Source organism: Syngnathoides biaculeatus, chromosome 5, assembly GCF_019802595.1.
Source record: "Syngnathoides biaculeatus isolate LvHL_M chromosome 5, ASM1980259v1, whole genome shotgun sequence".
Classification (NCBI taxonomy): domain Eukaryota; kingdom Metazoa; phylum Chordata; class Actinopteri; order Syngnathiformes; family Syngnathidae; genus Syngnathoides; species Syngnathoides biaculeatus.
Genome location: NC_084644.1, coordinates 25098837 through 25120001, shown reverse-complemented (window position 1 = coordinate 25120001; position 21165 = coordinate 25098837). Strand labels below are relative to the sequence as shown.

General features: G+C 40.6%; 1 protein-coding gene across 3 annotated transcripts; it reads right to left on the bottom strand.

Moving 5' to 3' along the window:
* Window positions 1–2155: 2155 nt before the first annotated feature.
* On the bottom strand, window positions 2156–20918 carry zgc:110410 (uncharacterized protein LOC553618 homolog). Of its 3 annotated transcripts, XM_061820277.1 has the most exons (13): window positions 20889–20918; window positions 19542–19650; window positions 18394–18562; window positions 17705–17783; window positions 16799–16852; window positions 16433–16523; window positions 16249–16286; window positions 15484–15571; window positions 12668–12757; window positions 12350–12397; window positions 11728–11795; window positions 11371–11444; window positions 2156–2476 (listed from the first exon to the last, which is right to left on the bottom strand). In XM_061820277.1, the coding sequence occupies exons 2-13, from the start codon at window positions 19647–19649 to the stop codon at window positions 2412–2414; spliced, it is 972 nt and encodes a 323-aa protein (XP_061676261.1). In that variant the 5' UTR covers window position 19650; window positions 20889–20918; the 3' UTR covers window positions 2156–2411. The 3 variants fall into 3 exon arrangements, with proteins under 3 accessions (XP_061676261.1, XP_061676260.1, XP_061676262.1); XM_061820276.1 differs by lacking the exon at window positions 2156–2476 and having other exon boundaries at window positions 9905–11444; XM_061820278.1 differs by lacking the exon at window positions 2156–2476 and having other exon boundaries at window positions 11317–11795.
* Between the last annotated feature and the right edge of the window lie 247 nt (window positions 20919–21165).

Here is a 21165-nt window from a genome sequence, read left to right as displayed (position 1 = left end):
GGATGGAGATGGAAAACAATATTAAGGAACAACACTTTCTGTAAAGTTTTGTTACATTTACAATAATTAAAACAATAAATTGCCTGTTCTTGCAATGTTTTGAAAATGCTGAAAGTTTAGTTTAACAAAATTGGCATTAATGGCAACAAGGTAGCGATACATTGAAACGAACATTCCTGTCGGCAATCGTAACGTATTGTTGGGGGGGGAGTCACGCACCATGTGACTAACGTAAATAGGAGCACGGTTTGCTAGAACGCGCCCTTATTTGCATGCGCTCGACGTATTGGCCACACCTGAATCAAGCGACGAGGTGGATGATAGTCTGTTTTTTTTTTTTTTTTTTTATTGTTTTTTTTACGCCGTCACACTGCCTTACGATCGACGCAATGATCATCCCTGGTGTAACTGAATTTCCTTTGACATGATGTTGATGACTTTCGACGTAAATGCGCTTGCATTACGTGAAGCAGTTCTGAACATGCGCTTTCGTACATGCTCAGTACTTGCAGAACTTGATTTCCTGTTTCCGGGTGAATACTGGTTGTTTTGACTTGTTTAGTGAACAACGTTTATGAAAGAAACACGTAAATTAATGTGAAGACCACACAAAATACGCAACGCCTTGAGAGAATGCGAGGGCAGGGGTATTACTGTTACTACTGTTATTGCCTCAACTTGGCTACGCTCGTGAAAGCAAACAACGAACTCAAACGCATGTTCTTTCAATGTTGTCAACTAGTATCCGGATTAATTTTTAGCAATTTTCCCTCAATTTTCCGCAACACTTCTCGTAAAAATTTAAAAATCCGGAATTCCGGGAAAATCCGGAGGATTTTCATCACTGCACTCTATACTCGAGTTGTTGTGTTTGCAATCCCATTTGCTTTCATCTGTGGCCGGGTACATTTTTTTTTTTTATCCTCTCGGCAGGAACCCTCATTTAAAAGTATGTAGTCTAATTTCATTGTTTATATTAATTTCAATCTACTTTTCTTGTACTGAAGTTGAAACATTTAGACTTGAAATTAAGAGTTAAAAGTAATCATGTATTGATTAGTGATTTTGAAAGTTAATTTTCCCTGGATTTTTTTGTTTTGCTGTCTCTTGAGTGGTGAGTGATGGTTTCGTCAGAATGACGACCAGTACACTGAAACTTGTAGGACCATTTCTGACATCTTTTGGCTGTCTCCTCTTCTGCCTTATTTGGCAGCAAGTTGAAGCAGAGCCCAAATTGGGGTGGAAACAAGTGACTGCACAAAATCATGAAAGCGTTTTCGTTGCACAGTGATAAACTGACAGACACAACCACGTCCCTGCACTGTCAACAACTTTACGGAGCAACCAACTAAGTCTTCAAAAGCTAATATTGATCGAACCATTATTTAACCATATCACACACACACACACACACAGTACATAAACACTAAAAAGTCAAAAGTTCAAACAAGTTATTTTTAAACAGCTAATAGGAAACAGAGTAGTGCAGTGAGTGGTATGCACTGCAAGTTATGTCAAGAGTATGTTCCAGCAAAGACTTTCTTTTTTTAACCTGCTGAGGATGCTAAAGCAGGCTCAATGCCAGACTGGACCAGTGAGAAAATGAGCACTAAGCAATAACTTCTGCTGCTTGTTTCAGAACCACACCAAAACTCTTATGTGAAACCTTGTGTATAAAAGAAAATGTTAACCGACCTTGCTATACTGTATGCCTGCTTTAAAAAATAATATATATATATAAAACCAGAACAAACTTGGTAAATGTAATATTTATAGTGTGCCCCTCTCCCACTAAAATTAACAGCAAAAAGGGGAGAAGTAAATGTGCACTCTAACTTGTCAGAGACAGTGTGACATAAATTAGTGCAATTGGGGTCCACCCGAAAATAAAAATTCCCCAATTTCATAAAACATCTAATCACATGAGGTTTTGTTCATTAAATTTAAGTGTTTTGTGTAGTTGTAATACAATCAAATACATATAGCACAAGACACAATGGTCCAAAAAAAAATATAGGATTCAAAATAAAACACGTATGTAATCATATTAGCCCTGAAGAAAACAGCAGAATGGCATAAAACACTATTATGATAATATGACTATGATATCCTATCTAAAGTATTAGAGATATTTGTTTGGCCCCTAGCAAGAACTTAGACTAGGTGACTTGCCGTACACTGTATACCAAAGACCAAACAGTGTGGCTGTATAAAAATGAGATATCTATCTGGTAACATAGTGAACTCAGACTGCAACCTAAAGAGTACCTCAGTAAAGCTTTTCTAATGAATTTACCAAACAATGAAGTAAATTGACCATCTTCAGCTGACACAGATTGGCAGGTACTGATTGTAGTAGAGGAGCTAGGAGAGTCATACGGAGATCCAAAGAGTAGTAACGGCACTGACAGTCAGGGAGGCTCTTCAGGGGAAGGCAACAGGTGCTCTGAACCATCAACAGAGGCCTGTATCAACACTCAAGAGAGAACAGGCAAAGGATGGCTTAACCATTGAAACTGCGGTTTTCAAGTGAGACATCACCAAGTAATAGGATTCAGATGTAAGTGGAACATTGGTCATGCTAGAGGCATGTGTAACCACAGTAGCAGCCTAACCTCATCATTCAAAGCTCACTTCAGCCCCAGGAAGTTGACGAGGAACAGTAGGTCACCCATAATTCCCCTCTGGATCTTGAATCCAAAAGATCTGCTTGGGATGTTTGGAGCCCACCACAATGCGTATAAAAGGAACACACTTGTCCTAAAGCTTTCCCTTGCTTGACACCAACACCTGGTCACAGAGCAATAGAGGCTGACCTTTGACCCATGTTTTGTATTAGTCACACTGATGCTTCTGCTCACCCCAGCAGTTATTCTGAGTCAGTGTAATGGCACAGTGCAATTTTCCCGCTAGGGACATCACAGAGGCATCCAAGTTGGATATACTCACATTGTAGAGCACATTCTTGGAGAGGCTGTCAACCGGCAGCCTCGAGGATTTCCAAAACATCAAACTAAACAGTACAAATCCAGTCTCCTCATGCACAGTGCAATTACACGCAAGTATTCGTTTGGATCATCTGTGGCTGTTTAATCCTGAAGTGAAGAGGTGTCTTGGGTGTGGTTAAACCGCACTATGCCATCGTTCCCAAAAGGTCAACTACATCAAGAGTGCAGCAATCAGCTTGCTTTTAAAATTGCACCCAAGTCAGAGTGGAGGTGCTGGGGGAATCTATAAATACAGAGGTATTTTTCGCAAAACTTCTTTGCTGTACTTTTGGCTTACTCCCATTTCGTAAAGTGATCAGTGGCCACAAGAACAAGACTGTCTACAGCTGACCATAAACGAACACACACGGCATCCAGAGAGGCAGAGCTCTTAATACCTTCCAGTGGGGGCCTTTTCGTATGGTCAGAAATTTTGCTAAAAACACATCTATGGTACAAAATGACATGACATCCTTCTCTGTCCTACCAGACGAAATGCTGGTGAACCAGAGAGTGTACGTGGCTGACCTTGATGGCCAGGACAGTCATAAACACTGGGTGACACTTCTGCATTTAGGGATTCCAGCAAAATTAAATGAAAGATTTTTTTCTTGGTCAAGGGATCCTTTGTGACCCCAAAGTGGAGGCCATCCCTAAGTGTGAGGCTATAGCATGTTTTAGGACTCGAAAACTCTTTGCTGACTTTCATCACAGCGTTCGTGTGTGGAAGCCCTGCGTTTTTTTTTTTTTTTTTTGTCACCATAATGAGCAGCTCTTCAGATGACTGCTTGCTTTTCCTTATTAAAGTAAAGCAATGTGTCCCGGTCAGCAGATTACAATGTGGTGAGGTGGTGGCTGCACTATGCCGAGGAGCATTGTCCCGCCCCTGCAAAGAGGAACTGAGAGGAATGACATTATCCTCAGACACTGACCCCTCAGCAAAGCGAGAGGTACACCCCAGAGACTGGCTTGTACAGCAGCTGCTCCCTCAAAAATGTCATGAATGGATTCTGCTGACAGCATCTGCGACTGAGTTATGCCTGCGAGGAAAATGCTTGATTTTCTAAAGATATGGAGTCACTTTGAAAATCTGACACTGCTTACAGGCATAAAGTTTTGCTTGTGAAAGGGAAGACTGTTGTCAAACCCTTTGGTCAGTGGCTAAACTTACAGTATCTCATTCCGTTCATTTTTTTGGGGCAAACACTCCAGTCTGTGGGAAAGAGAGTTGGTTTCACTGGGACTGACAAATTTGTCTGTTCAAGTGATGTCTTCCTGTGCACAATCCCATTTTTTACCCCTTAGCCCTTTCCTTTAACACTTTATTTTCATGGGCATGATGAAGGGAAACGAAGCAGGACAACACATTATCACTCCTCCTGGTTGTGTTGTAAGCAGAAGTGAGATGCCATCTTGGGTCAAATTAATATTATTATTACGGTGGGTACATTTCTACTTTTTATCTCTATTTATTCTCAAAACATTTTTATTGAAGGAAAATTTTGATAAACTAACTTGGTCTAACGTCGGCCAATGAACAGCAACTGTCATCGACAATAACCAAACATTTGTCAACGCACAAACCCGCAAAGAAAATGTCGCCAAACACAATAGAAAAGAAATGTATTGTCACTGTCACAGGACTAATGAATATCAGTTGGGCATCTCAAAACTTGCAGGGGTGAGGTAAAACATACGCAAGCAATTACGAATGAGACATAGTCACAGAATATTGCATACACTTTTCCCATTTGGGAAAATGTTCATATCATGATGTGGTAGTCTGATTATTTAATTGACTAATTCTTTCTCACCATGGATGAGTCACTGAAGTCTGACATTAGATGCGCAATAACATAAGATCTCATCATTATGAGGCATTTAACCAACAATTAAAAAAAATTCCTTGCATTTTTATTTAATAACATGATTGTCATTAGTATATATAGCAATCATTATCCTCACTTACATGTATGTACAGCAGTCACTCGCATTTGACTAGCACGATCACACTTGCGCACCATCACACTTGCAAATCTGCACAGTCGAGCACAAAAAAATCACGTGCCTAAAATTTGTTACAAGTAGAAAAGATAGTTTTGTTTCATAAATGTTGATAGCTAAACAAGCCTTCTCCTAAACAATCAGTTTTCACCCAGAAACAGGAAATGCAAGTTAACCATACTGAGCATGTACGGAAGTGATGCCAAAAGCACATGTTCCGAGCTGCTTCACGTCCTGCAATTTACGTCCAAAGTCAGCAACATAATGAGCCATGTCAAAGGAAATTCATTTACACCAGTGGTGTTTAATGCACCGATTGCGACATTAGACTATCATCCACCTTGTCACTTGATTCAGGTGTGGCCAATAAATTGAGTGCACGCACATAAAGGCACGTTCTAGCAACCTGGCCTCCTATTTAGGGCAGTCGCGGCTATGCGCGCATGCATCCGCCAATCCCCAGCCACCCCCCAGTCGATCGCAAGAGGCTGGCTGCTTGAAAAGTAGATAGTAAGTAAATAAGTTTCTTTCGGCTTGTCCCATTAGGAGTCGCCACAGCCAGACCTCTCGGATGAAACACTCATATTTGTTTGGCACAGTTTTTACGCAGGATCTTGGGGAAAAAAGATCTGGGCACCCCTGAGTTAAATTGAAAAAATTTCTGAGATGTAACACAGGTAATGTTTCAGTATGTAAATATAATAAGTATGAGATTGTGATTTACTTTGACTTGATCTAAGTTCTAATGTCAGACTAGTCTGTCCATATCATTTTCCCCCGTGGTACTGCATTATCTTGAAGTTCTTGAACTTTTCCCTTCTCCATGCTTTAAGAAGATATAGATAATCTACTGCTAGCTTTCATCAATGGATTGACAAGAGAGAGCACCGTAATAACAATACATCATGATGAAATAAAATGATTTGATTATATGAATATTTAGTTTTGAATTTGAATGTCTATTGTCTATTGAATGTCATAAAAAATGTCTGTCTCAGTCTGCAGTGTCAATAAATTATGATGATAGTATTAGGTAACAACTACATACTGTACTTGTGTATAACAACTTAGTAAGTTATTTTAAGGTCTTGAGATTCCATCCCTAATCACACCCGCAACATTATATCTGCGGGCATGGCTGGTGGACCACACCCATAACTTTATATCTGCGGGCATGACTGACCACATCTGTACATTTTTCAAATGTGAGTTACTGATGGACAGTACTTCCTTGTCTATTCTGCCATCTTGTAAGGAAGGTCCTTGCCTGTCACTTTCAAGTGAGTTCCCGACCACACTCAGTTTCAAGGCCCGTGCACCTCTTTGTTCTAGCCCTTCCTCTAGGAAATGGTATCCCCCTTAATTCTCATGCATGGGCAAAACCAAGGGCTGAAATGGAAGTGAAGGGCTCAGATGTAGCATCGGGATTGACCATTGCTCAGTCCTTACCAGCAGGTATTTTTAACAGGACCCCACCCAAGCCATCATAGCAAGAATTGGTGCAGTGGTTGAAGGACCTAGCAAAGTTTGACTGTGTAAGCACCACAATGTTGAGGTGGCACCCTTTAAATTCCCAAACTTCTCACAGGCCGCAATCCATTCCTGAGGCCTTGGTTCTTTTTTCCGTCCGAAGGAGCAGTTCGTACTCCTCTGTCCTACAGTAAAATGGAAAGTGGTTTTGAAATGCAAGGACAGCCAGAAATTAAATGCTGGTAGTAAAACGCCTTCTAAGAGTGGACTTCACTTTCTCCCGTGTGTGCCGTATTCATCTTTCATGAGGTCCTCTTTACTGAAAGATGAGAATATATTAATTTTCTTCTGATTGACTAAGACACGACTGCTGTTCACCACATTGCATTTTTCTGTGCAAGCTTCAGGTTATTGGCTATGAGAAACAGAAAGACAGTCTGAAGCCTTTTCTGGGTTTTCTCTTAGGATAGAGAAAAGTTGGGGGGTCATCCAAACAGAGGAGTTTGGGGAAGTTAAACTCTTTCTAGACAAGGAACACCGTTGAAACATATTTACTGAATGACTTCCTGATGATACCTTTAAACTCTGGTACAGTTTATGGTGGTGTGCTTGAGGGACATCGCGATAGGAAAGGATATCCTGAACGGGGAATTGTGAGTAGGTGAATTAGGTGGACACATTCCTTCTTACAGTTCAGCTTTCCTTTGGAAAAGACATCTTGGTAAGTGTGCACAGGTTTAGCCTCCTGTTTCTATTTATCTGAATTCTTCTTCTTTTCCTTTCGGCTTGTCTGTGAGGGGTCGCCACAGCGTGTTATCTTTTGCCATCTTAGCCTATCTTCTGCATCTTCCTCTCTAACCCCAACTGCCCTCATATCTTCCCTCACCACATCCATAAACCTTCTCTTTGGTCTTTCTCTCGCTCTTTTGCCTGCCAGCTCCATCCTCAGCACCCTTCATTCAATATACTCACTCTCTCGCCTCTGTACATGTTCAAACCATTGAAGTCTACTCTCTCGAATCTTGTCTCCAAAACATTCAACTTTGGCTGTCCCTCTAATGAGCTCACTTCTAATCCTATCCAACCTGCTCACTCCGAGTGAGAACCTCAACATCTTCATTTCTGCTACCTCCAGTTCTGCTTATATTCAGACTTCTAGGTTGACATTCATCAATCAGCTGTCCTTAAGTGACTGAAAGAGGGTACAGTACAAGCAGCATCTTATTTGGGGACTGGACACCCTCGCTGACTGGTCTGTACCTACTCATTCTCTGAGACAAGAGGTCTTCCTAAAAAGAGTATTAAACAGCTACAGCTCTATCGGAATGCTGCATCTCGAGTTTTGACAAAAACAAAGCGGTTCAAGCACATAATTCCAATCCAGTCCTACAGTCCTTGCAATGGCTTCCAGTCAGCTTTAGAATAGATTTTAAAGTTCTCCTACTGGTTTATATATCACTAAATGATTTAGGTCCTGAATACATGAAAGAAATGCTTACGGAATACAAACCCAGTAGAGCTCTGAGATCGACTGACTTGTGTGAAATCGTGGAGCAGAGTCCAAAGCAAACATGGTGAAGCAGCATTTAGCGATTATGCTGTACACAATGCCAGCAGAGGTGAGGTCACCCCAAAGGGTGAATGTTTTTAAATCCAGGTTGAAAACTCTTCTTTTTTTTCTCATGCCTTTTAGAATATATCCACTTTTGATTCATATTACGTGCACTGTTTTAATTTATTTATTGTTTGTATATTTTGTCATTTTTATTGTTTTTATTCCATTTTAAATGTTTTATCTCTTTGTTTTCAAATGCTTTTAATCATTTAAAGCACATGGAGTTACCTCGTGTATGAAATCTGATATACTGTACAAATAAATTTGCTTTGCTTTGCTTTCATAGTTACTAAGGGAATGAAATATACAACCTTAGATTGGAGCACAGTTTCATGGGTCTCTTTTTTTGGGGGGTTCAGGAACATCATTTGGACTCAACAATGTCCTTACATGGTGTCACTCAACTATGATGTCTTTAGGGGCTGAATGGGAAAAGGTGGACTCCACAATGACAGTACTTTTTGGTCCACCTCCCCGACATGAAAATAAGCAATCCATCAGTGCAATTGAAAAAAAAAATGCTAACACTCAGGCTCCGAGGTGTTGGACCTGGAAAGCAGCCATTGCCTCTTATCAGATCTTCCAATAAATATATCTCTCAAGAAGATCAAAGTAATTCATCAAGGAAAGCCGTCACAGTGAAGTTAGACCCATAAATCGCAATTGCCTGGTCCTAGATGCACATTAATTGTGTCCTAAGTCCAGCACAGCTAACAAGTACCATCTTCTTTGGTAGGAGCAGAGGACTAAAGAGAACACCGGCAGCTCGCTCTTTGATTGAATTCTGCTGCCACACATCCCTCTCGAAGCAGATTGACTCCAGACAGATACTGCAACCCAAAACAAATCACTTGCACCTTCCTCTCCTTCTTTTGAGCCTACAACAGTCACTGTTTTGTCATCAGGAAGACTACAACAGCAGGTTGTATTATTGGTTGTTACTTGAGATGAAGGTGTCACTAGCGAAGCCCATAATAACCCTCTGACGGAACAGGTGGGCCACTTTAAATTGGTACTGTAGGGAAAAGATTCCCACATGACCAAGGGTTATGTCTCATGTGACTTGGTCCAAAACATTTGAGGCAGTCTGTAAAACCTACAGTGTGCATGAGTTGAGTGGTCAATGGAGCCGCATGCTTTTCCAGTTGAAGGCATCATAACCCTGATATCAGTGTCTACCAGGTAGACGGCCACATGACTATTGGTTTCTTGGTCTTTGCCTGTTTTCAAGGGAAGCATTGCACAAAGCTATATCCATGTTAGATTTCCCACAACCTGTTGAACTCCAGGGTTGTAAGTTGGTAAGTCAGTGGCAGCCCGGGCCACAGAAACAACGGGAGATAAAGCAGCTAGATGATGTGAGTTATCCATAACAGTATTTGATTCGGGCTTACTTCGGGGCAAGGTAAGGACAGGTAGAGAGATACAGTAGGAGGTGTCACCTGCTGGTGTGCAACTGAGGCAGCCTCTGACATAGACGCATCAGTCCACAGCTTTAGCTGTAAGCTGACAAAATCGCCAGTCATTGAAACTGAGCTGCCGTTTTTCCAACAGTTCTCACATGAGAATCCAGATGCTGCTGAACCCCAGCCGCAGTCCACTGCTCAGGTGCTTGCAGTTGAAACAAAATAGCTAGACAATGGTTATTCTAGACTGATTAGTGACAATACAGTAAGTCGGGTCCTAACAGATTTGCTCTGTTTGTGAAGCTGAATCCAGGAGTCTCACCCACATGGGGAATAGCAGCGTCACACCTGAACTAGTTCAATGAATGAAGGTTTATGAACTATTTAATATTTTGTGTGAGCATGCAATCAAGTTAGTTCATTTCTCCAGGAGTTATATAATTGAAAAAGTATTCATTCTGGTGTCAAAGACAGGCTTTTGAATGAAAGTAAATTTTTCATCTAAGTGTGCCAGGTTTTCTTCAGGACATGCAGGAAAAAATCTATCTGAACATATTATATACGAGCCTTCATATGTCAGTGGCTATACGCTGTATTTGGCAACCGATTTCATGGCAGCCATTAATGCCAGGCACGCTGGAGCTGTGTGAAAGCGCATACTTAATAAATGCAGTAGTTGATCATAATGACACTCTACAAAACTACGTGATCAGTTGCCACACCGGCACTTTCCTCGGCACCAAAGAGAGTCGGGAGCAGCAGACTTGAGCCATGTGAGTCGCATAAACTCAATAAAAAAATAAACATTGGTTTGCTCCCTCATGTGAAGATCAATGGTAAAAAGTCGAGAAAGGTCCCCACCTAACTTACAGCGGGGAGTGTCACATCAGTTATTGCAATACGGGTAACAGATTGACTTTGAAAAATAATAAAATCTATTATTTAGAAATTACATAGAAGAAGAATCACACAAAATTTTTGGCTCCAAAGTAATCCATCATATGGACCTAAAAAGAAATTCAATAGCATACACCAATGATATAATCTCACAAACATTTTTTACCTAAATTATACAGGAATAAATACCCCAAAATACAAGACATGTAGACGATCTTAACTGACTCTGTTCCATGTGACCCCTTTAAAAGAGGAAGGATACACTGTACCTAAAACTGAAACAATTTTTTCAAATGTATCATTGAATACCATGGAGTGCCACCATAAAGCTGTGTTTCTGGAATGTGGCTAAGTCAAAGGTTAAAGGCGTTATGCACGGCAAGGCATTAATAAGCATTTCTTGCTGGAAAGGCCAGAAGGCCTGACAATTTCCACTGCTCACATTTTACAAGCTACTGGAACACCACGTGACTGAAAAATAGCCTGGGGTTGTGTAATTCAGTCATTCATCTTCTATTGCTGTTTATCTTCACTAGGGTCACGGGGATGCTAGAGGCAATCTCCTCTATCTTTGGGAGAGAGGCCTGAATTGGCCGCCAGCCAATCACGGCATGCATATAAACATTCGCAGTCACATTCACACCTATAGGCAATTTAGAGTCTTCAATTAAACTAGAATGCATGTTTTGGGGGTGTGGGGAAAAAAACAGAATGCCTCAAGAAAAGCCACACACACACACACGAGGAGAACATGCAAACTTCACACAGGCGAGGCTGGGGATTTGAACGCCGGTCCTCAAAACTGTGAGGCAGACGTGCTAACCAGTCATCCACCATGCCACTGGGTTCAGTAATTGGTATATTAGTTTGATGCTATTACTTTTCAAGGTCGAAATGTCTTGTACCTCTTGAAGACGAGACTAATGTGCTTCCATGCTCAGCATCAACTCAGTTTTCCGTTTTAACATGTTACTCACGTTTGTTAACTTACATGCCGACCGTAAGTTGACATGCCACCGTCCATTGAATGGCGTTGTGCTGCTTGCAGAGAGTCTATCCATCTTGCTTTCATTGAAATCACCAAAATACAGCAAATACAAAGTAATTAGAAGTTAAAACACAGCGGTGCTTTACATTAAGTTCCAAAAGTATTGTCGTCCGGCAGATAAAGAATGACTTGACACTTGTTCAATATAAATCTAGATGCATAAGTGCTGAGTCATCACATAAGTTTTGCAAAGGCCTTGTCATGGAAGCTCAGTGTCATCGACAGAGATTGATGAGTTTCAGCAAGAAAAGGAACAAGACAACTATGTCCAGGTAGAGGCTGAGAGCAGCAAACACATACTCCTCAGGAGAGATCTCGTATTTTCTGTGCTTGCCGCCCACGATGCGCTGGGTATCAAACACCAGGTACTGCAGAGATAGAGCGAGAGAAGATGCTTCAACAGCAGCAGTGATGACAGCTTGTTTGTGTGATTAAAGACATATTGTGCCAGCAAGGGGAGGAACTTTGAAAGAAACTAACAGGGCAGAGGTTCTTTTAGCGGCGGTCTAGTACTCATAAATAATTCCGTAGATGTTGTTGCACAGCTGTAAATAAGCGGTGATTTGCTCCTGACAGCCTGTTTGGGCTCTGTGAGCAGTCCGATAGCACCCCTATTTGACAGCAAGGGGTGACCAACATTTGCACTTGGCGCCAAGGGCATGCAGGGAGATGGCTGGGAAAATTAAGCCCCCTGTTGGTCAGAGGTGTCAAACTGAAATAAAAGGGCATAAGGACATCAAAGTGTGATGGCGCTAAGTACATACTCAAACTAGCACTGGAGGTATGCGGCTCAGGCCTTTGATCGAATCTTGCATCTCATTCAGACTGGTGACATTAAGCCCTCTTTGATTGTGATTTAGTTCACTTGGAAAGGTCAGTGTTGGAAAGCGTATTTCATTCCTGACAGGTGCGGAGTACTTACCAGGGAAAACAGCAAGGTGCCCAGGCAGGCGTAAGCAATGTACGCAAACTGTTCAAAGACAAAATCAACAGAAGAAGTTTCCATTTTCAGTTTAAAAATTGTGGAAATAAAATGTTCTGCAGCTGTCTAAGTAAAATGCCTTCTATCAGGAGAGCGGTGTTTAGTTTTGGCTCTGGAACATTTGTTGGGTGAAAAATGGCTGTTTAAAATCAATGCCTATTGTTTAAAATGATGCAAAGAAACGTGCTGTTGTTAGCGTAAAGAGCTGTGTGTACTTAAGAATTTCAGTGTGCGATCAGTGTGCATTGTAACATTTACCTGTGATCGGAGGATTGCACAGAGCAGTGCAAAGGAAAAGAGAGTCCAGCCAAACACCCACAGGCTTCCACTTGCCATGGTGAAGTCCCACTGGGGTCACAGAGGGGAAGTGGAGAGAGAGGAAAAACAGAGCAAGAGAGAAGAGAGTCAGAGAGAATGTGACCAGCCTTGAAAAATACACAACACCGGTGCAGAGCATCTTTCATTTATGCTCATTATTACAATAAAGGCCACTCAAGGTCGTCGAACATTACAGCCAGGCTGCAAGGCATTCCAGATTACTGAGTGATTAAGACACATTGCAGTTCAACACATGAATATACTAATGATTATGGGTATAATGATCCTGGATAATTAATCAACCAGATGCAATGCTGGCACACAGGGAGGGAGGCGGTATTTTGGCCTGCCTGCCCTTTTCAGAGAGACAGAAAAAGATGGCAGCTACCACAGGAGAATCACTATCACTGATTACCTGACCTGCAACTGCAAGATGAATCTAAAGTCTAAAGCAAAACACACAAAGGAGTCACAAGCTCTATAAACCTTAATCTATGTAGTTTAGCCAGTATGCAACTTGATGTGTCCTTAAATCTGTGGAATTTGTTTATTCCACAGATTAGTTGTGAATGAAATCCATAGATTAGTCTTTAACAGATATGTACTGTATTTATGACAGATCCTTCTGTTCAACTCACTTAAACAAGACCGAAAATATTTTTACTTATTCAGATCAGTAAAAAAGATTCCTTAAATTTAAAATAGTATCTAAATAATTTAAAGGCAACACTCACTGCCTTTTCCATTTTGCTCACATCTATTACAGTATTACACTGCATACTAACATGCACCCTCACATACGATTGACCAAAAAACTGCTTCAGCAGCTGAAACCATTAATGAGCTGTCTTGACTCAATACCATCTGACTTTTCCAAAGGTATTGCGAGGTCTGCGCTAGCTGATTTGCAGCAAATCATTAATTCCTCAATTGAGTTAGACAAGTTTCCTAAAGCTCTTAAAATAGCTGCTGTTCAGCCTCTTCTAAAAAATAAAACGCTGGACGCTTCCATGTTAGTAAGTTTTAGAGGCATCTCAAATCTCCCTTTCATTGCCATGATTGTTGAGAAGTAATTTTTAATCCGCTCAGGTGTTTCATCACAGTATAGAATCTGCTCTTATCAAATTGCTAAATGATATAAGGTTGAATACTGACTCGAAAAAAGTGTCAATTTGGGTCTTGTTGGACCTCAGTGCAGCTTGTGATATGGAAGATCACAATATACTGCTGAACAGGTTTGAAATGTGAGTAGGACTAAATGGTCCTTAAATGGTTGGGGTCCCACTTGGAAGAAAGGAGGTACTTTGTAGCCACAGCACAAAAAAAACTGAAAAAATTGTTTGTGGCAATGAAGAAAAGAGGACTGCTGTTAGTAAATAGCTGGACACTTTTTTTTTTTAAACAAAGTCTGAAATTTTGGCGTTCTGATAGATTCCCACCTAACTTTCAACAGTTATATAAAATCAATCGCCAAAACTGCCATTTACCATATCTAGACTCAAGGCTTGCATGGGTCAAACAGACCAGGAAAAGCTCATCCATGCTTTTATCTCAAGTAGACTTGACAATCGTAACGATCTTTGGACTGGACTCCCAAAATAGAACATTAAACAGCTGCAGTTCATTCAGAATGCTGCATCTTGGGTTATATCACGTATCACTTCAATTCTAAAGTCCTTGCACTGGCTTGCAGTCAGCTTTAGAATAGATTTTAAAGTTCTTATACTGGTCTAAAAATCAGTAAATGGTTTTGGTCCTGAATACATGAAAGAAATGTTAATGGAATATAAACCCAGTAAGGTTCTGAGATCGACAGACTTAGGTGAAATAGTGGAGTCCATAGTCCAAGGCAAACATGTTGAAGCAGCATTTAGCTATTATGCCACCAACAGAGATGACATCAGCCCCAAGTGTGAGTGTTTTCAAATCCAGATTAAAAACGCTTTTATCTTCTCATACGTCTCGAGTACTTCCACTTTTAAATGTTTTCTTTTTTTGGTTTGTTTTTTTGGACGAATATTTTTCCCCTCTGTTTTTCGAACTCATGCAAGAATCTGTGAAAAAGAAGTGACTTTTGACAGACTCCTAAATAAGGAAAATGACCATCTTATTTATGGTGATAAAACCCTTGTTGTTGCTGTGGCAGCAATATGCTTCCATTGGCTGGAATACGTAACAATAAAAAAAAAAAAAAAGAGTCAGAACAGAGAAAGGATTCAGGCTTCTAGCATTACATATGCATGGGTACTCCCTGCACATTGCAGTGCCGTTTGACATTTGCCCATTTTTAATTTATTGGCAGGTTACACTGTGCCTCACAGGTATGATGTCACTATTTGCACACCTAATACATTTATCACCTTCTGACTTCTGTGTCTTGCAATTCGGATCAGGGTTTTCCACTTTATACCATGCTATGGCCAACTGAGCCAAAGTGTGTGTAATGTTAGTGGAAAGAAGCTTTTATAATGGGATTGGATGCAGCAGATTGTGAGCGCTTTTCAAGGTCATTAACATTTTGTTTTGAGCTAGGAACAGGAAATCAACCTGATTGACAAAAATCCCCCCAATTTTTTTCTCTCTCACTAATCATAGAGATCCAATCCATGTTTTAAGCTTTCCTGGTGACTGCATGCTCAGCTTAACACCTTTGACTGCAATATGGATATTTAGCCCCGAGCCCGAGCCAAGTCACTGCGGTGTTGTGACGACATGCCTTCTGCTGCCAACTGAAACTAGTGGATGACAGACCTCACCTTTGACTGCATCGCAAATACACTCAGGGAGAAGGACACTAATGCTGTCGCACCCACGGCCCACAGAACAGCTTCGGCGGAGAAGAACCTGCAGATAGCCAAACCAAACTCAATGAATGCAGTTACACCGGCTCCCCCCTGTCGTTTCATAACTGAGCAGCATGAACAGAAGGTTTCAGCCTTACATGGTTTTCAAATAAAAATAATGTGCTATTATTTCCTTTGTGTCTTAGGTAGTGATGGCACCCAAAAGACATGTTACATAATGGATTGTTCTTCTTCATTTTATATCAGTTTCACTTATGACAGACTCATGAATATGATGGGTGCAATGCATTATTCACACGAAGCCTTCAACTGAAACAGTGCATCATCAAATCACATTGTTTTGGAACCACGTGGTTCTTTATTGTGAAAATGTGTGTGTTTTTTTTAACATGATGTACTGTATTTTGTATTAAGTAGACTTGGTACGTCCTGTAGATAGTGAAGCACTTTACTTCAGGTAGGTCAGGTCAAGTCGGTACGTAAGTAGTTGTCCTTAAGCAGGTAGATGGATGGATGGGCAGTATTTTTTTATTACTTTTTTTTAAGTTAAATGTTTTTGGACCATTCATTTTTTTTACATGAGTAAACCTTAGGTTAATTTGTCAGTTAGATAGCTCAGTAAGGTGAGTAGATCACATTAGTGTAGTACAGTGAGATATGCAGACACATCATTATTGTGTCTATGGATCAGCATGCGATTGAGGAACAAATACTCACACTGCTATGGATCCCAGCATTAACCCCTCTGCAATAGTCTGTGACAGATATGGAGGTGGGGATGGGGGGCAAGGGGAGGGGGAGAAGGAGAAAGAATATGTAAATACACTCCAACAAACAAGAGCAAAGGCAGTAAAAGAGAACAGGTGAGCTGGGGCTTTAATGGCGGCTGTGTGCCACTCACAAATAGGCCTAGAGTGATGAAATTGAGGGGGACCCCACGCCGAATGTTGTCACAGCAAGACAAGACCACGATGAGTACAGTCACCATCCCCCTTTTTCCCAAAGAACACAGAAGGGCTGTTGTAAGTAGCAAATGAAGTGAGTAGAACCAGTAACAACAACAAAAAATTGAACTTTTGTTACAGATGACTTCACTAAAGGGGATATTTATTCACAGTGAAGCATTTCCATCTCCTGGGACTCAGTGTTGTGACAGTCTGCATTACTTTTATGGTTTTTATTAGCAACGTTTTCATACCAACCGGAGAGAAGTGGGTATCCAATGTGTTGAAACAATCGAAACGAATATTTTTCATCGCTGACTTACATCATGGCATAGGAGAACCAGGTGTTGGTCAATGTCCATTCCTTTAGAGTGTTCCTGTTGTTTTAAGAAAAACGGGAGAGGAAAGTCACGTTTAATAGAGTTGCTATTTCTTTGACAGAGCCACTAGAATCATTGCATTAAATATTTACAGAGGATAGCGTATCGTGCACAAGGAAGGTGAATGCAATTTATGAAAAGAAATTACAATTGCAGCGTTCCACCATATCAATTATCCAACACATAAAGCTCTCTAACCACTGCAAGATAACATATTGGGAGGAAGAAATTGTATTTTGCTGCCTACCAACTTGCATCATATTATTTACCTCAAAAAGCTTCCTAACCAAGACCCCCAGAGCTCCGTGGAGGGGCTTAGCATGGGTCAAGTAAGAATCCACTCAATTATGCTGCACAAGCGAAAGGTGCAGACCCAAGTCTGTTTTTAATTTCAGTAACATGATTCCATGGGAGACAAAGACATGATTTTTCTCAGTTGAAAAATTACAACGAATAATTATAATAATATATGAATGATAATACAGTCATTTCAGCTATTTGGAACTTGATTATAACTGCTGGAAAACTTACATTAGAGAAGAATTGGGGGATGTCTCATGGGATACGTTGTCCTTAGATTTGGAGTTTTCTGTACTGCATGCTAAGCATCAGTCAGATTGATTATCTTGGGTTATTAGCTTCTTAATAATCTTAAACAGAAAAACAACAGGAACCTACTAATATACGACTTTTTGTGGTAACACGTCCTCGGTATACTGCAGCAACTGTGGCAAATAAGGCTGCAGTCATCTTTATTTATTTATTTATTTATTTTTGTAACTGTCAGTTAGCTAACTGACCCCGATTTATCTCGAATGGAAGATGTCCCTTGGTGTCATGTTGCTTTACCAGTAAAGAAAAGCACAAATGATCCCGACAGTCACCAGCAGCTGAATCATCAAGGTCAGGTACACTTTTCTTATGAAACCTGTAGACAAAAAAAAAAAAAAAAGGAGTTGATATGTACATGAAATGAGCCTGGCTCCCACTGTCAGCATGAAGGTCGGCGTGTGTTTACAGAATGAATACCAAATGGTTGCTCAACATTTCACTATTGTTCCGCATTCTAACCAATTATTTCCGCATTTGAAAAGATTTTTGTGTGGGAGGTGAAGAGATGAGCTTGATTGCAGCTGTGATCAGGGAACAATTTCCAGTTTCAAATCAATTTCAAGAAAACACTGCAAAGCTGGCAGCATGGTAGATGAGTGGTTAGCACATTCGCCTCATCTTCCTGAGGTTGAGGATTGGAATCCAGGCTCCATAAAATGTGTGGACAGATGATAAAATATGAACATTAAATTAGACTATAGATTTTACACACGACACAGTGGAGTAACTGATTAGAGTGTCAGGGTTTAAATCCCAGCCCCGCCTGTCAGAAGTCAGCTGGGGTGGGATCCAGTTCACTGATGACCATAAGCGCTATTAAACGTGGATCGATGGCATTGCAAAGCCAACTCCACATTTTTTCATCAGCGCTGTCCTTATTTAGCTCTGAACGTTACAGTGGGAACAGTCAAACTAAAACACCTCACCTCTCCGTATTGCAGAATCCGCAAAAACACTGTCCTCCAATCCATGAGCGTAGTCAGGTGGCGGTTGTTCAAATTGGTGCCGGTCACCAGCTGCTGCTTGTTCTTCCGAGTGGATTCTGTTTTCATAGATGCCAGGTGGGGTCACCACTGCAATGCCCCCTTTACCCACCTAGTTCACAGAAACATTGTTGCTCATATAAAGAAAGAATAGATGTTTGAGATAACTGTGGTCAATTTTAAAATCAAATAAAACTCAATTGCAGTGTGTTACTGCCAATTACAGTTTTCAAATGTTTATACTAAAATTTCCTGGGCTATTGTCCTATGTTACAGAGAAACCCAAATGATTTGAAATGATATCCTAGCCAAGCTACTTGGGCTAGAAATCAGTTATTAGCCATGACCATGAGGCCCTGTAACATTTTTTCCCTCTCAGACTAAAGTTTACATTCCATGTGCATATGAATTATGCAGTATTTTTAAGGGATTGACAGATGATGCAATATGGGTGATATTTTTGTGAATTTAATGAAAACATTTTCATTATGTATGCCAAAGAAATGTGATGTCTTGTAACGGCTCCACATGAGAAAATACCAGCCTTTATCATCATAGTGACGAAGTGCAAAAAAAACGACAACCTCGCCCTCACACAAAGTCTCTTGTTTGAAATCTAGCACAAGATAACCAAGCAAGCAGAGGTCAGATGTTTTACTTTGTACTTGCCACATTAAATAAATTATCGTCAAACTTTTAGGGATTAGTCTATTGTCTCATGACAGACGAGTAGCAAAGGTTTGTGGTAGCTCAGATCTGAAGTCCGATTGACCTAATCAGCGCAGTGACAGACAATCTTGGAACTTTCCGGGCTTGTTGGGATTCAACATTTTAAATTATATCGAATCACTGCCTCGAAGGGACAACACACAGTCGTCTGCTTGTCCTTGTCAACATATTGTTGTTGTCATTAGCAGAACAACTTGACGCACTTTCAGGTAAATTTAGGTGTAGAGCTGCAAGTGTAATTTATCATTTGCAGTTCAAGTTCTTGAAAGAAAATGTTCATCTTACGCGTAGGAGGCCACACATTGAGGACAGGCAAACAAATTCATTATTCTGTAAAAGTGTAAAAACATTTTTTAACTCACCGCATAGGTCTCTCCTTTGTATAAATTCTGCTCACAGTCGTGAGGATTGTATGGTGGGGGAGTTGGAGGTCCATATCTATTGTTATTGCTGCCGGTGACCTCCTCCATTCTTCTCAAAGTTAGCAAATATTTATTTTCAAGGGAAACACAAAAGAACATGTAAAGCCATATGTGTGACATCAAGTTACTGTTTGGACTAGGATTGACATTTTCATCAATTATTTTCCTTTGGCCTGGGCCTGGGCCAAAGACAAAGTCGTTCATCCATTATCTGAGCCGCTTATCCTCACAAGGGTCGCGGGAGTGCTGGAGCCTATCCCAGCGATCTTCGGGCAGGTGGCGGGGTACACCCTGAACTGGTTGCTAGCCAATCACAGGGCAGATGGAGACAGACAGCAGTCACACTCACCATCACAACTACGGGCAATTAAGAGTCTCCATTTAATGCATTTTTTTGGGGGAGAGGGGATGTGAGAGGAAACCCGACTGCCTGGAAAAAAACACACAAGCACTGGGAGAACATGCAAACCCCACACAGGCGGTGCCGGGATTTGAACCCCGGTTCGCAGAATTGTGAGGCAAATGCTCTAAGCAGCAGAGCACCGTGCCACTGTTGTACTATTATCTTAAATTAATTTATCATGAATGACAGTTATTAATACTTTCATAATGACTAATTCTCTTTGATCAAATCCTACTTTAAAGTGGTCTTAATGACATTTACTTTGGGTACACTTGCATAATCCTTTTGAGATCCATTATCAAAAATGGATTAGATTTGTCTGGTAAGTATCAATTCAACAATGTGTCTAACTTTGTAGTACTGCTCTACAACTTTGAGGGAAGATGTAAGATGTAATTCATCATCATTGGGAAAAATATATTAGAAACATACAATATGAGGAATTTCAGTTCTTCACCACCACAATTCACAACAACAAGAATCGTATGCTTTTAAATTTGTGCTGTCAAGCAAAGACAAGCAAAACTGAGCATTTGTGACAGATTGGTTTTATGTAGATGTAGTGAATGAATTATCAAGACTCAACAATATGTGGTCCAATGTCACCATTGTAATTCATGAAAAATAGCTACGTTCACCTTTTTATTACTTATTACACTCATTCCTCTGTAATGATCTTTGTTAGGATTGTTTGTTCAAATATAAAGATCTTAATAACATGGGAATCACACGTCTGTGCTGTAAAGGTCACGTACATAATATGAGATAAAACAGAAGGGTTTAACTGCTGATAAAGTAGCTTTTCTGATTTTCAGTCCTTCCCAAAAAGTTTGACTTTGGTCTTTTCATTGAAATCAATTAGTGAGAGTTAAAATGAGACTTACCTACGACAGTGCAAGCCGCAATTTTGGACTCCTTTGCTCTTCCTGTTTTGTCAGCACGCCTCAGGGCAAAGTCTACCCGCCCGCTATCTGCACGTTTCCATAGTGCGAGGACAGCCCTTTAGCTCTAGGCGGAAAGGATGTATCCTTCATTAGGCTCTACGGGATGTTCAGATGATGTTCTTAAAATGCCATTGCCCGAACTAACTTTTTTTGTGTGTGTCAGTGGATATCACCTTTTCTTTCCCAATTCTTATCAGCAGGGTTTCAACACATCCAC